Source organism: Muntiacus reevesi, chromosome 1, assembly GCF_963930625.1.
Source record: "Muntiacus reevesi chromosome 1, mMunRee1.1, whole genome shotgun sequence".
Classification (NCBI taxonomy): Eukaryota; Metazoa; Chordata; class Mammalia; order Artiodactyla; family Cervidae; genus Muntiacus; species Muntiacus reevesi.
Window position 1 is genome coordinate 21,393,805 of NC_089249.1, and position 15,096 is coordinate 21,408,900.

The following is a 15,096-nucleotide window of genomic DNA, read 5'->3' on the forward strand; positions in this document are numbered from 1 at the left end:
CTTGGGATGGCAGCGGGGGCATTGGACTGTCAGAATACGGGGCTCAGCCCAGAAGCTGACCTGGCCATGGGAGATATCAGACCGAGACGTGGAAGCCGGGGAGGGGGCATTCTTCTTACCATAGCCTGATGCACCGGAAGTTGCCCAGAAAGTAAACCAAGAGGACAAGACCAGAGAAACTGCCAACGCCCAAGATGAGGTGGCCCAACCAAGGGAGAGGTGGGATCTTCTGCCTGGTTTCTGCCCAGAGGGTAGAAAGAGGAGAAGGGGAGGGGTTAAAGAAGTATGCCCCACCCCCAGTCACTCCAGCATCCCCCACCCATAATGTGGTGCTGAGAGATGACCCAAGGCCTTTATAAGGTCCCAGGTGATCCAGCAGACCTGTTGTGTGCTCAGCCGACATGGGGCATTGTATGACTTCATCACAGCAGCCCTGCCGTGGTACCGTGGTACCCACTTCACAGATGAAGAAATAAGCTAACAGGTGAAAACAGACCACCCCAGACCTTGGCAGAAACCAAAAGCTTGAGGTTAAAGGGTGGAGAGAGAAGAAAGAGCCTCACTGGCCTCCCCACTAACTCACAAGGCCTCTGAGAAGTCCCACCCTGTCACCGAATCCCTGTTTCCATCTGCAAAACTTGCCCACATTTCTCACCCTGCAGGTCACATCCAGTGAGCTAAAGATGGTCGAAGGGTGCTGTGAATATACCCCAAAGTTGCCCCGCCAGTCCCTCCCCATTACCCAGGCTGCATCCCCACCTCAGCTCCCCATCAGTACCTGCAGGGACCGTCCTGAAGGCCAGGGGCTGGCTCCAGTGGCTCCAAACCTCATGCCTGCCTAGCTGGGGCTTGGCCCGCACCTGAAGCTCATATTCTGTGTCTGGAGCGAGATTGTCCAGGGAGATCCATTGCTGGTTCTGCCTGAGGGTCAGCAGTGGGGCGTCCTGGGGCAGAGATAGGGCTGTCAGACCAGAGGGGCCTGCACTGCCCCCTCACTTCCTGTGGCAGGGCTGGCTGAGCATATGAGCAGAGCAGTGCCTTCCTTTATCCCCTCTAGCCATGCACCCTGCCCTGTCCCCCTCTCTTACAGAAAGGCTCCCCAACTAACCACTTTGCAGGAGCCCCAAGAATCAGGGTCTTCCTGAACCCCTCCTCCTCACTCAACTCCAGTATCCAAAGCCATCTGTCAATCAGCTGGTTCCACCTCCAGAACCTATTCTGGACCCTTCTCTCTTCCCTCCACTCCTTCCCCCTGCAGGTCTGAGCTCCCGCGACCTCTGAGCCCCATCCAAGGTCTCCCTCCTTCCCTGCGCCCCATACCCCTGTGCTCTACGGCAGTCTCTTCTACACTCAGCCAGAAAGAGGGGCTTCCCATAGACCTCTCCCCGCTCGGCGTCACCCGTTTTGCTTTTTCTCCAGCACACCAGACACACAGGCCGTGTTTTGCCTTTGCAATGGTTTTTTCCTCTGCCTGGAAGATCCTCCCCAGATCCTCAAATAATCAGCTCCTACTTGAGCCCAGATCTCAGAAAGGCCTGGTCACATGAGTCTGAAGGTGCCTGGCCTAGCCCTTCTCAACTGTGTTATCACAGTAAAATTTCATGAGAGTATGTAAAAACATTGCAGAGTCTGCTCCTATTCCCCCATGTGAGTTTCCTCAGAGGCAGCTTGTCCAACTCTCCCTCCATTCTCTCCCCAGCATCCAGCACGTAGTAGGTACTCAGGGAATGTTTGTTGAATGAATGAGCGAATAAAGGAGTGGGTAAGTGAATGAATAAGTGATCAACCTCCGTGCACTTGGACCACACTGGATTTGAAGAGGGAATGGTGGCTGCCCAGGGCCTCTGAAATCTTCAGAGGGAGAGTCTGCTGCCTCTTAGCTTTGTAAATCTTGCCTAGAAACCGCCATCGGCAGGACCCCTGGGGTGTCAGGGGACATCAGAGGGAGGGTGTGGGGGGGCAGTTCCAAGGAGCAGCAGGGGTTGATTAGGGGCTTCTGTGGCTTTGCTGAGATGAAGGATGGACAGGGTGACAGGACAGGGAGGAATTAGGGCAGGTGGGACGCAGCCAGGTATACTCACCTCCCAGCTGTGGCCCGCAGACCTAGTCCGGGCCTCGAACTGCACGTCTGTTTGGATGTAGTGGGATACCTGGGAGACGGTCCAGGTTATGTTGCACCTATGGGTCTCTACGTGGATGACTTGGAGTGAGTGGGGTGGAACCAGACGAACTGGAGACAGGAGAGAGACAAAGGCAGAGAGAACAAGCTTGGGGGATGCCACATGCTGATGCTGAGATGAGAAAGCTGAGCTGAGCTCCCACCTCCACCTTTGTACCTGCTGTTCCTCCCTCCCGATGTTCTCTTCTCCCAGGGATCGGCAGGTTCCTGCTCAAATGTCACCCATTCAGAGAAGCCTGCTCCAACTACCCACCACCCTCCATCCCCCTCGCTTGCTTCATTTTTCTACCTAGTACTTATCATCATCTGACATATTAAATATCTGATTCTTTATTTGTTTTCTGTTTCCCCCACTAGACTGAGCTCTCTGAGGGCAAGGACTTGATCTCTGGAGTATCCTTGGTGCCTGGAACATTACCTGGCCATACGTGGTGGGCAATTGATTAGATATCTGCAGAATGAAAGAATCAAGGCAGCCTTTCTCAGCACTCAGATTTGATCAGAGATTTACCTGGATCGTCTCATTTATTTTATTTAATTCTACTTCAGCAATCTTGGATGATTATAAGTTTGTATGATTCTGAAGTTCAATTGATCTAAATTTTTATACTTCTGAGATTCTGTAGAACTCCACAAATAATAATAAGCAAATGTTTGTTGAGATATTTCTGTGTCTTGGCTCATAGGCTCCTAAGCAACCACGTTGTTGTGGCTGTTGATTAGTCGCTAAGTCGTGTCTAACTCTTTGCGACCCCATGGACTGTAGCCCACCAGGTCCTCTGTCAGTGGAATGTCCCAGGCAAGAAGACTTGGAATTGCCATTTCCTTTTCCAGGAGACCTTCCCAATCCAGGAATCTAACCCACGTCCGCTGCATTGCAGGTGGATTCCTTACCACTGAGCCACCACAGAAGCCCTACAGCAACTATAGGCAGCAGGTAACTGGATATCCCCACTTTACAGATGAGGAAACTGAGGCTCAGACATGTTAAATGACCTGCCATTCAGATTACAGTCACTTCCAGATCATCCCTTATGCTGAGTATTCAGAACAGAGATGTAAGAATGGCAGAAGCTCTGCCCTCAGGGAAACTCACAGTCCAATGAGGGAGACAGACCCATTATCAGGCAGCAAAGACCCAGGACATAAAGAGGAGGTACCAAGGTACCAAGGGCTCCAGGAGTATGGGAAGGCCTCCTGGAAGAGGTGACTCCTCACTGAACTTGAAGCATGAGTGACAATTTTCAGGGTGACAAGAGACTTTCAAGTAGTGGGTCCATGGTGTGCAAGTGTTTAGAGGCATGGAAGGGCAAGCTGAGCCTGGAGAGCTGGCCTCTGGTGTGGCAGGAATATAAGCCATAAGAGGAGGCATTCTGGAGAAGGAAGCCAGACCCAATGGCCTTGAACACCAGGGTAAGTGTCCGGGACTTCATCCCAAGTTCAGCCGGCAGTGAGTTGCTCAGATGGGGATGTGGAAGTTGATGGGGAGAGAGTAGAGACTAGAGAGGGAGGCAGGGAAGAATGTGGTTGCCCACCCCACGCCAGCTCCACCCTGGAGTCCTCACTCACTGTAATCAAAGGGCTTGATATCCTGGGTCATCATCTTCCTCCACTTCCCGCCTTCAGAGCACATCACTGTCAGTTTCATGACGTCCACTATGGTCAGTTTCTGAGACTGAAAGGGAAGGATACTGGGGATAAAACTTCCAGTAGCTGGTGTGGGGATGGAGAGGCTGCTGAGATGTGGATGGCAGGGGAAACCATGGCTGTAATAAGCTGGACCTCCTCCCTGACATCCTCCATCTAAGGCACGGCTCAGCAAACTTTATGAAAAGGGTCAGATAGTTAATATTTTTGATGCTGCAGGTCATATGATCTCTGTCACAACTATTCAACGTTGCCACTGTGGCTGTCCTGCAAAAGCAGGCATAAAAAAACAAGAGAGCAAATGGGTGTGGCTGTGTGCCAATAAAACTTAACTTATAAAAGCAGACAGTAGGCAGGAGCAGAGCTGAGTAGCCAACACCTCATGAAATTCAGATCCCTCCACCCGTGGGTCAGTCATCTGCTTTCATGAATGCTGCCTTCTTCCTCCTGCCTCCCCAGCCCAGGAAGCCCACTCTGCGGCAGCCCCTGACCACTGGGTGTGCTGGCGCCTCCACCAGAAAGATACTCCTCTGCACCCACCAGCTCTGCTGGTCGCCCCCTCAGCTCTGGTTACTCACTTCTGGTGATGGTCCTAGGACCAGATTGCATGCCCAGGATCCCGGCTTCACTTGTTGCAGCTCACAGGTGTGTTTCCACTGTTTTGTAGGAAAAAACTCCTCTCTTTGAAGAAAAAGAGGGACCCCCTCAGAGCTGGCCTCAGGAGGGTCCCCATGCAGCATTACTGATCTGAGCCCAGGCTTTATACCAACCCCACCTGCCCTGCATCCCTTTGTGAGCATCTGTCCCTCCCAGTCAAGCCCCAGGGCAGTGAAAGTGATCCAGAAACAAATCCATTCAGGGCACATGGCCCTTCCCACCTAAAGCCTTCCAAATTCTCCCATAGGGCTGAGGGTGTGGACAATCCTTGGTGGGCCCTCCAGAGGCCCTTAGAATCACCACCCACCTGGGAGCCAAGGTCAGAGCTGCCCTGCTGGCTGCTACCAGCAGGATGTTCGGATCAGTGCCCCTTCACGGATTCCTTCCCAGCTGGTGGGTCTCCCCAGTCCCCTGTCCCCACAGCTGTCCTAGGCATCTCACAAAATCCCAGGTTACTCAAAAACTTTGGGGAACCCCATTCGGTCCTCCTTGCCTCTAACATTGAGTCCATCCTCGGCGTATCAGGCGAGCAGCCCAGTGTCCCCAAACTATCTAGTCTGGCTCATGCCCAGGCCTGCCACTGCAGCCCAGATCGCTACTGCTACTCAGGTTCCAGGAGTCTAAATATCTGACCCCCAGTTCTTCCGTAGTTTTGTGATACCAGCAGTCTGTGGGTCTTTTTAGGCCAAATTCTCAAAGTGCAGAATTCTTGGGAGTCTCAGAGCTGTTAGTAGGATTTCAAGAGTCTAAAAGTCAGGATGACAAGATCTCAGCACCCTGCAATTGTGTGCATTTGGCCATCAACCCCATACGCACCTCTTAGGCTGACGGCTGTGCAAGCAGCAGGTGGTGGCCTGCAGGCCCTCATCATGGCTCCAGATGCAGGAGACATTGGCTCTTGAGTTATAGAAGCATGTGATGTTGGAAGCAAATGCCATGAAGATGCGGTGTGTGGGGCTGGCTGTAGGGCACCCATGGCCTTCAAGGGTTCGCCCGCCACGCCTGTCCTCATCACGTGAGGAGATGCTCAATGCTGGTGGGCAGAGAAAGGGTTAGTGGGTCCATTTCAGAGAGGACAAAACTAAATCCCACAGCCTGCAAAGATTCCCAGACTGGTCGAGGCAGTGCAAGGACAAGAAGACATTGTCTTCCTGGGATCTGGAGAAGCCTGTGGGTACCGTGCAGACAGGATGGTCGAGGGAGAAGGTAGATACGCGGTCTGGTTCCACTGGCCCCCTCCCCCACCTGCTGACGGAGCTTCTGCCAAGAATCAGGGCTCTCAGAACAAGTTCTAGAAGGGCCTCGGCCTCCCTCCTGAGAAAAGCCCAGCTCTCCAGATGCCAGGGTCCTCACCGTTCACTGATGTAGATGCCTGAGGGATGGCCAGGGGCAAGAGGAGGACGAGGAGGCACAGGCAGCAGGACAGAGCCGGAGCCGCCATCACATCCACGGGTGGGGGCTGGGGAAGGGAGCCCTGGATGGAGGAAGAAGGGGAGAGAGCGTGAGTGAGCACCCAGCCACCCCCTCCCCCACCCAGGAGACAGGCTGGGCTCTGTCCTCCCGAGGTGCACCCATCGGCTCCCCGCCATGCCAGTCTCAGGGATTTTGCACCTGCGGTTCCCTCTGCCCCACACATGCTCTTTCCTTTCCTTTCAAGATTCAGGGACCCATGTTGTCATTGCTGAAAGGACTCTCTAGCATGTCCAACCTTGTTTAAAAGTTGGGGAAAATAAGGCCCAGAGAGAGGAAAGACCTATTTACATCCAGGTAGAGAGGCCAGCACAGAGCTGGAATTAGAACCCACCTCCTCTCTACCCAGTTGCCCCCTTAACCACACCAAAACCATCTGTCAAGAGGTTCCTCTATGCCAGGTTCTATTTTAAATCTTTAACCATGGCAATCAGGGTATCTACTGGAGATACACTCATTATTCCCATTTTCAGATGAGAAACTGAGGTGCAGAGAGGTGAAGCAAATTACCCAAGGTCACACAGCTCATAAGAGGCAGCTGTGGAATCAGAGCCAAGGAACACTGCCTGGAGCCCAGTAAACTGTGCTGATCACCTCGTAAGGATACCTCATAGCAATTCTAGAGGAGGCGAGTGGGGTGGGGGATGGGGACGAAGCCCTCACCCTGTGCCAGGGTTTTGCTGCACCAGCTCATCTAATCTACCAGCAGCAGGGGCTGGGAGAATATACTGTCTCCTTACTCAGATGAGGAGACCAAGGTTCTAAGCCATGAGCTCTCCCAAGATCGAATCACAGAAGAAGCAGAGCTGGATTTCCACCCCGGGACTGCACCCTGAGGCCCATTCCCTCCCATCATTCTGCCCCACCCAGATTCTGTCCCAGAGGTAGGGCCCACAGCTTCCCCTCCCTGGGGAGTCAGACCCTGGCAGGGGTAGAAAGCACCTGACCTGGTTGTGGAGAAGGGCCCAAAGAGGTACCTGGGGGCACCTCCTTGCCTAGCCTACTGTCTCCCCAGGGCCACGCTCCCAGGATGGGGCTGTTTGCCTCTTTCTTTGGATCCTCCAACCTATGATAGCATGGAGCCCAGGGCTGGGACCCCAGAGGCCGGGGAGCCCAGGAAAGCAGCTCCAGCAAGCCCCTGGTGCCCTCTCTTTGTGGATCATGGCCCTGGGGGACCCCCGCAGGGAGTTGCCTGGGGCCAGAGCCCCACCTGCAGGGTCACCCTAGGCCCAGGACAGGATCTGACACAGAGCCTCCGTGTGAGAGGAGAAGGGTAGAGGCAAAGCTGTGCAAGATCACAGGAAGGTCAGGGCCAAACCACAGCCCCAGCCTAAGTGAGTCGGGCAAGAGAAGAAGCATCATCTAGAATGAGTTCCCGCCACCCATAGCCAAAACCGTGCGGCGGAACCCCGAGCGGGCAAAGAGCAAGGAGGATGGGGTGAGGAGGGCTCCCAACTGTCTCTGAGGCTGCCTGCTCCTGCAGAGGAGGAGACAGTCTCGGGTCAGTTAAGAAACCTGCTCAAGCTGGCAGAGGAACGATGAGGCCCAGCCTCAGGGAGGGCAAGTGGGATCTCTGAGTCCCCAGCTGGCTCCATCCTGAAATCTCACACACGTCCACGCATCTGTGCCCTGCCCTTCATAACTGCACGGCCGAGCACACTCATGGACTCATTAGGTCCCCACCTTGCCCTGGGAATGTGTGTTGTCATCCCCATTTGATAGGTGTCAAGACTGTCACAGCTGCCCAAGGAACTGGCCTCTAACGCAGGTTATCTGATATCAAGTTAGAAGAGGATAATGATGATGATGATGGTGATGAGGATGGAGGTGATGGTGATGGTGACGGTGGTCGTGATGATAGTGGTCATGATGACTAATGCTCAACATCACTCTGCCCAGCACTGTCTTTAGCACTTTCAGATGTTACCTCATTCAAAGCTCACGGAAACCCTATGAGTAGATACTGTTATGACTCCTTTTCTCAGATGAGGAAACTAAGTCCCTTCTAAGCCTCTTGGGCTGGAGTTGGGATTTGAACCCAGTCAGTATAGCCTGAGGCTCTGCCAGGGTCAATATCATGGGATGTGGGGTACCCAGGGGCTGGGGGAGGGTTTGAAGCAGGGGCTCAGTAGTCTGAGTCACATCCCACCTTTCCTCTGACCTTGATGGGCTCCATCTCCCCTCGGCCTCTCCAGCCAACCCCTCATCTCCCACTCTAAGACTCCCTCTGTCTGTTTAAGTCTGGGAGCATCTCCCCAGCTGGGTGTGGGATGCTGGCTTTAGGGGAAGAAAGGGGACCCTTGGGGGTGGCTCCACCCCTTAGGTGCTCCAAACACAGTTCAGGGTGGGAGGCCTCGGCCCCCAGGAGTGGAGGGAGACCCTGACTTTGGGGGTAACTGGAGACCCTCCTGACCTGCTGGGTCACACATACAAGTAAGGGACAACAGAGATGAGCTCAAGCTCAGGAGTTCAGCCTCCAGCCCAGGGCTCCCAGAAACCTCCCAGAATACCCACTTCATAGCCAGGTCTCAGAAGGGTCCCTCTCCTTTTCCCTCACCCCACAGCCTTCTGAGGTGCCCTTTATACAGGGGCACCTTCCCAGTACAGGCCACATCTCTCCCACCCACACCCCACACCCTCTCTGGGCACCCAGCACATCTGAGTCTCAGCCAGCCTGCCCCTTCCCAGGTCTCGAACCTCCTTCTCCACTCCTCTCAGTTGGGGGACCCAGCACAGGGCCTGGGAAAGCCCCTCATCCCAGAGTAGCTCCCAGCCTCCCAAAGTGAGAGTTGGGAGGGAGGGAAAGACTAGAACCTGAAGCCAGAGCCATGGGAACAGGGCCTGCCCCATCCCTGGGGAGCTCTAAGTTAAGCTTAGGGGCAAGGGCTGAGAGATGGCAGATCAGGCAGAAACTTTTGGTGGGTCTGAGTCAGAGTTGAAAGAAATCCCCGTGTCCTTCACCTCCAGCCCCCTGGCTGGTGGCAGGGGCCAGGAGGGAGGCTTGGGCTGCCTGGGGATCAGGCCGAGCTGGGCCAGGGCAGGGTGGGTTTTACCTGTCTGGGACATGGAGCTGCGACGCGCTCTCTCTGCTTCTCTCCGCTGCTGGGACCGCAGCCATCTCCCCAGGGCCGGGCTCCGGCTCCCTCGGCCCAGGTAGTAGAAGGCTGCCGGGGCCAAGCAGGCAGACTAAAACCCCAGGGCCAGCCCACTTCCTGTGCAGAGGATGGAGGGGGTAAGGCCTGGGGGTGGGAAGGCGGGGGAGATCTGACTGGTTAGAAAGCCTGAAACTCCTGCAGCACCAGGGGCCAGATAAAGATCTACCTCCTCCGCTGGGGGCGGCCGGGGTATGGGGGGGTCGGGGGGGGCGGCCACTGTGGGTGTTGCGGCAGCAGGCGCGCGTGTACACCGTCGCATACGTGCCGTCTCTCACTCTTAAATAGGTGCTGCTCTGCACCCAAGAGCCCATGGGGACAAGGCCCCTTCTTCTCCTTCTCATGCCACCCCCACCCCATCTCACAGGCCACCTCAAGCCTCCGACACCTTCATCCAGTCACACACAGGTCCACTAACACCCAGGCCTCACTCAAACCGGTCCCTTGAGGTGCACCCCAGCCATGGAATGAGACACTCCAACTCCCTCAGACATCCTTTCTCACCCGGCCTTCCAAGAAGCCCCTGACTCAGTTTAGCATTCCGGGGTGACTATTTGGGGGGCCTTTGCAAACAATTGCAAGCAAACTGGCCACTTATTGAACATTCTAGAACCTTCCTCTGCCTCTCAAGTCACGGTTTATAATCCCCTTTCTCCTCCTTTCTTTGGCAGAGAGAATCAGTTCCAGGCTTTTTCTTTTTTTTTTAATACCGAGCAGTTACAAACTCCCTCTTTGGGAAGGTGCATATCCACCTATATCCAGTGTCGCAGGCCTAGGGACCCCGTGACGTTCCATCCAGTGTCAGAAGAAGCAACTCTGCTGCCTCTTGATTCTAAACTCTCTGCCTCGGGGAAGGTTTTCCTGTGAGCTGCCATCTCTTTCACCACAGGGAATGGGGTGAGCAGGGCGGGGAGTGAAAAGAGCGGCTCTGCAGAAGTTTCTGTCAGCAGAGAAGTGAGAAAACAGAGTGGAAGACCCTTTAGACAATCAGGCCGACTCCCTTCTGAGCAGGAGGCAGGAGCCAGCGTGGCTGAGAAGAACAAGACCGGATTCGAGGCTCCTGGAAGCTGAGTGACCTGCTCGCCTGTGTTTCCCTGTCCCCGGCTGGAGAACGAGGGGTGGCTGTTCCTGCGGGGATGCCAGGAGGACCGAACGGCAGGAGGGCGTGAGCCTCTCACCTGGTGACCCCATGGAGTGGGCCCTCAATAAGCCCATCTCCCCTCTCCCCTAGAGCAAGTCTTCTGGCTGCAGGAGAGAGTGACAAACTCAAGCACCACAAAGATGAAGATAACAGCCGAGATTTATTAAGGCTAGAGTAGTTGTGGAAGCTTCTCAGCGAGGGATGCTGATTCTCCCAGGGGGAAAGCCAGCTCAGGAAGGGAGAGAAAGGCCGCTTTTTGCTGTAGACCCTTTTATACCACACGCATGTATTTCCTGTCGCCAAACTCATGAACTCAGTTTAAAGCTTTTAAAAATGCATATAAAAAAGAAAAAATGCATATAAAGAAAAGTCTAAGGAAGACAAATAGCATATGATATCACTTATATGGACTGTAAAATATGACACAAGTGAACCTATCTATGAAGCAGAAACAGACTCCTAGACATAGAGATTAGACACAAGGTTGCCAAGGGGGAAGTGGGAACAGGAGACATGGATTGGGAGTTTGGGGTTAGTAGAACTTGCAAACTCTTACATGTAAAATGGATAAACAACGAGGTCCTACTATACTGCACAGGGAACTGTATCCAATCCCCTGGAATAGACCATAATGGAAAAGAATATAAAAAAGAATGCATATGGGTATATAACTGAGTCACTTTGTTATACAGCAGAAATTAACAACATTGCAAATTAACTATGAAAGCGAAAAGTGAAAGGGTTCGTCTCTCAGACATGTCCGACTCATTCCAGCTCCATGGACTGTAGCCCGCCAGGCTCCTCTGTCCATGGAATTCTCCAGACAAGAATACTGGAGTAGGTTGCCACTCCCTTCTCCAGTGGATCTTCCCAACACAGGGATCAAACTCTGGTCTCCTGCATTGCAGGCAAATTCTTCACTGTCCGAGCCACACTTCAGGTTAAAAAAGAGAATGATAAAATCCATCTGCAGGTGAAGGCAGAAACTGTGGACCCAGCTTCGTCCATGCTCAGGCATGGCTGCCATCAGCAAGCATGCCAAGCACCCCACCTCCACGCCCACCCCCTGTGTACACACTGGTGCCCACCCAGCTGGTTTCATGTTCCCTGCAGAGCTAATGCCTTCCTTCCCATTTTACAGGCAAGGAAATTGAGGCTCACTGGTCACCCAACCAGAATACGGCAGGAGTGGGATTAGAACCAGAGTCTGTCTGACAGAGGACATCAGATTCTCTCTGAGATGACCTGAAGAGGAATCCAGAAACTTTTCCAATGGCAGGGGCCTGACAGAGCCCTCTCAGGCCTGCCCAGACCTTGATCTCAGGAGTTTGGGGGTTGTACCCAGCCTCCTCCAGCCATCCCCCTTCTGTCCCAGTACGCAATACACAAAGCCCCTTAAACCCTGTCCTGCGCCTTCCACACTGTGTCCTCAGGGTCCCACTGTGAACCGACCTCACTGCACCCTTGGCTCTCATAGACAGAGCCGGCTCCTGCCCAGAAACCCCACTTTCACAGGAGCTTGGGGCATGTGTGTTTGGGCCCTTCTGGCTCCTGTGTCCTTTCTGACCATGACATTTCCACCCATCACAGGGCTGCCTCTTCTGGGGATGCCAGACCCTGTGCCCACCTCGGCCGTGGCCGCTACCAAATGCCCCCTCCCCCTTCCTCTGTGCTCCAGCTCCCAGGTAACTTCAGGGCCCCGTAGCAGCCTTCAGACTTCTGCACCATCTTCTCCCCAGGGACCCTCTGCTGACTACACATTGCAGCCCAGGCCCACCCCGGGACCCCATCATCACCCTGACTTGTGCCAGCCCAGACCCCCTTGCGGCCACCACCCCTTCCACTCTGCAACAATGTCCCAGTTTGCACTGCGTCCAGCTGTGTCTGTCAAAAGAGAACTGAAGAGCGTAACAGGACCCTAAAGTAAGAGAGCAAGTTTATTTCTCTTTCACATAAAAGCCGTCTGGGGACTTCTCAGGTGGTCCAGCGGTTAAGGGTCTCCCAATCAATGTGGGGGACATGGTCAGGGAAATAACAATTCCACATGCCACGGAGCAACTAAGCCCATGTGCTGCAACTACTGAGCCCATGTGCCACAAGTAAGACCCGACACAGACAAATAAAATAACAAACAAATTTTTAAAAAGTCGTCAGAGGAAGGCTGTTGAAGGCTGGTGGAGGGGCCCTATGATGTCATCAGAATCCTCAGTTCGCTCCGTTTTGCTACTGGGGCATCCCCAATACCTTTCATCTGCCTCATGGACCAAGAAAGCAGTTCAAGCTCCATCCATCACATATGCATTCCTGCAGTCGGACAGTGGAGGAAGAAGCAAAGAAGGGCATCCTCTGCCAGGTAAGGACCTTTCCCCAAAGTTGCCCTAAGTTAACATCCCATTGGCTATGCCTGAGTCACATGACCATTTGTTTGCATTCCACCATGAGTGGCCTGGTTCATCAGCCATTCCAGCACTAGCTCCTGAGCAACTCATGTCTCATGCAAATAATGACATTCACATAGAAAGTCATTCCCTGATCCTGTTCCTCACCAGCGCGGCACCAGGGGAAGCAGCTGTCCTGCTTTGCCTGAGGCAGTTTCCAGAACACAGGACTTTCAATGCAAAACTAGGACAGAGCTGGTCACCCCATTGCCAGCCCACTCTTCCAGACTAACTCAACTGGCTGATTTCAAACCAATTCTTCCTGGAACCCCTACCCCAGCCTGATCATATCTGAGACACACATCACTTGCTTATTTCGGGTCATGACTGTCTGTTCAGGTGTCCACACTAGGAGTTGCCTGAGAACAGGGATCATGTTTGATTCACCCAGATTGTCCCAGAGCCTCGAAAATGACCTGACACACAGAGGTGTCAAGCTGCAGGGAAGGAAGGAAGGAAAGGAAAAGGAAAAGAACTGAGGTTTTCAAATCTCTAATGCCCTAGAGGACCCAGAAATGGCAAATTAGAAACAACACAGAGAATATCAATATTTGAAGCTTCAAAAGGTTTGCCAGGGTTTCTCCGGTGGCTCGGTGGTAAACAGTCCACCTGCCAGTGAACACCGAGTCAGTCCCTGGTCTGGGCAGATCCCACCTGCTGCAGAGCAGCTAAGCCCGTGTGCCACCGCTATCAAGCCTGTGCTCCAGGACCCGGGAGCCACAACTGCTGAAGCCTGTGCTCCTTAACAAGAGAAATCTCTGCAGTGAGAAACCTAGGCAGCACAACTAGAGAAAAGTCCATGCAGCAACAAGGACCCAGCACAGCCAAAAACAAATAAATAAAATTCTTTTTTTTAAAAAAAAAAGAAGGGACAGTTGTCTAATCCTGATGTGAAACAATCCCCAGGATGTGCCAGTGGGTGCAGACAAGCCAAGTTCAGTTCAAAGTGTGCAGTGGAAGGGTGTAACAGCATGAGCATGTGACTGTGAAGGGACATGTGCCAGGGTGTGTGCGAGTGTGTGGGGGTGGGTAGGTGTGAGTGCCTGATGGGTGTAGGATGAGCCTGTCTGTGTGTGAGAGGGCGTGCGTGTGTGAGGGGGAGTGGGGTGTGTGCTTGTGCATTTGTGAGAATGTGTGTGCAAGTGAGTGTGTATTGTGTGCGTGTGTCTGTGACCTGGCAGGTACAGGCACCGAGTTGTTCTGGAACGAATTGTTATGGACTGGATTGACCTCAGGGAGGGAGCTAGGAGACCCAGGAAGCCGTGGAGGGTGGGGGATATTTCCTGAATAACCTTTGGTACCTTTTGAACTTTGTTTCATGGGAACAAAATATCTATTTAAGAAAATAAATAAAATAGGAATCAGAATTAAACTGTAAAAGCTTGGGACCCTTGGTGGGGGCTGGGGTTCTCCTCAAGGGTCACCAGACACCAGACCTCCCACTGCTCCTGCTTAATTCCAACCTCTGCAGAGGAAGGCTGGGGTGCCCCGGCGTGGGGGTCACCTCGCTGTGCTGATGGTGCTTAGGAAGGGAAGCGTTTTGTCCACAGTCCACCAACTCCTCACCCCTGTCTCCTGACTGCCAGGCCAGAGTCCTGCTATGGGGACAGTCGGGAAAGCTCTGAGGATCCTTTGACAGCTCCTGCAATGGTTTCCCCCCCTTTCCCGTGAGAAACAGGTAGAAAAAAGATCTTTTCACTAGTTCTTATTCTTAAGTAGGTTTCACCAAGATCTGTGATCTTTCTCAGAAGACAATCTAGGTGTTGCAGCGAGGAAGGAGGACGTGTGATGTTTGCAAAGTGTCTGTGAGAAGTTCCTCTCTATCTAGAGGTTATGCTTGCTTGCTTTTCTTTTCTGGGTGTTTTTATTAAGGAATGGCAAAATATTTAAATGTCCCTTTGCTTAGATTGTCCCCAGCTGTCAGTACTGTCTACAGTGTCTGCTTGGAGGAACGCAGTAAACAGGGTAAGGAGCTCACCCAGCTCTGGAATGATGGCCCCAGTCAAGCCTGGCCACAGGGATGGGAACCCTAGATGGTTGCCTCCAGCCAGAGAACGGGAACCCTGAACTCCTCTGAGCATTGAAGATGCCTGCTTCAGGCTGTAGGCAGGTGCAAGGTGAGGCAGATCTGGCTATCACCTGGCCCAGGATCATACAGAGAGACTGTGAAACCTTCCTCTGGCCCTTGATTCTTGGCGTCTTGGAATGTGGATCTCATTGCCAGCTCAAGGATCTAAATAAGGTGGGACTGAGAGAAGAGAGGCAGCCATATTTTGGCAGATTCCAAAACAACCACGATGAGGGTATGGAAAAGACCTTGAGTCTCCTTCAGAACAAAGGGGCTGAACTGAGCCGGATGAGCGGGAGCTCTGGGCAAGTGCAAAGCCTCAAAAGGTGTTGGGCCAGCATCTG

The 15,096-nt window shown here is 53.3% G+C and overlaps 1 protein-coding gene across 4 annotated transcripts in view; it reads right to left on the bottom strand.

The window, feature by feature from the left end:
* The window catches only part of IL2RB (interleukin 2 receptor subunit beta), a 30,791-nt gene that overhangs the window by 7,794 nt on the left and 7,901 nt on the right, over positions 1-15,096 (bottom strand). For 2 of the 4 annotated variants that reach the window (XM_065939253.1, XM_065939267.1), the window contains 7 exons: positions 5,837-5,957; positions 5,300-5,516; positions 4,405-4,537; positions 3,749-3,854; positions 2,082-2,230; positions 779-944; positions 120-240 (listed from right to left, as the gene is read on the bottom strand). In XM_065939253.1, coding sequence (XP_065795325.1) covers positions 120-240; positions 779-944; positions 2,082-2,230; positions 3,749-3,854; positions 4,405-4,537; positions 5,300-5,516; positions 5,837-5,957 — 1,013 coding nt within the window. Of the gene's footprint in view, positions 1-119; positions 241-778; positions 945-2,081; positions 2,231-3,748; positions 3,855-4,404; positions 4,538-5,299; positions 5,517-5,836; positions 5,958-9,006; positions 9,118-15,096 lie in introns of those variants that run through there. The other 2 variants (XM_065939273.1, XM_065939259.1) reach the window with 2 other exon arrangements.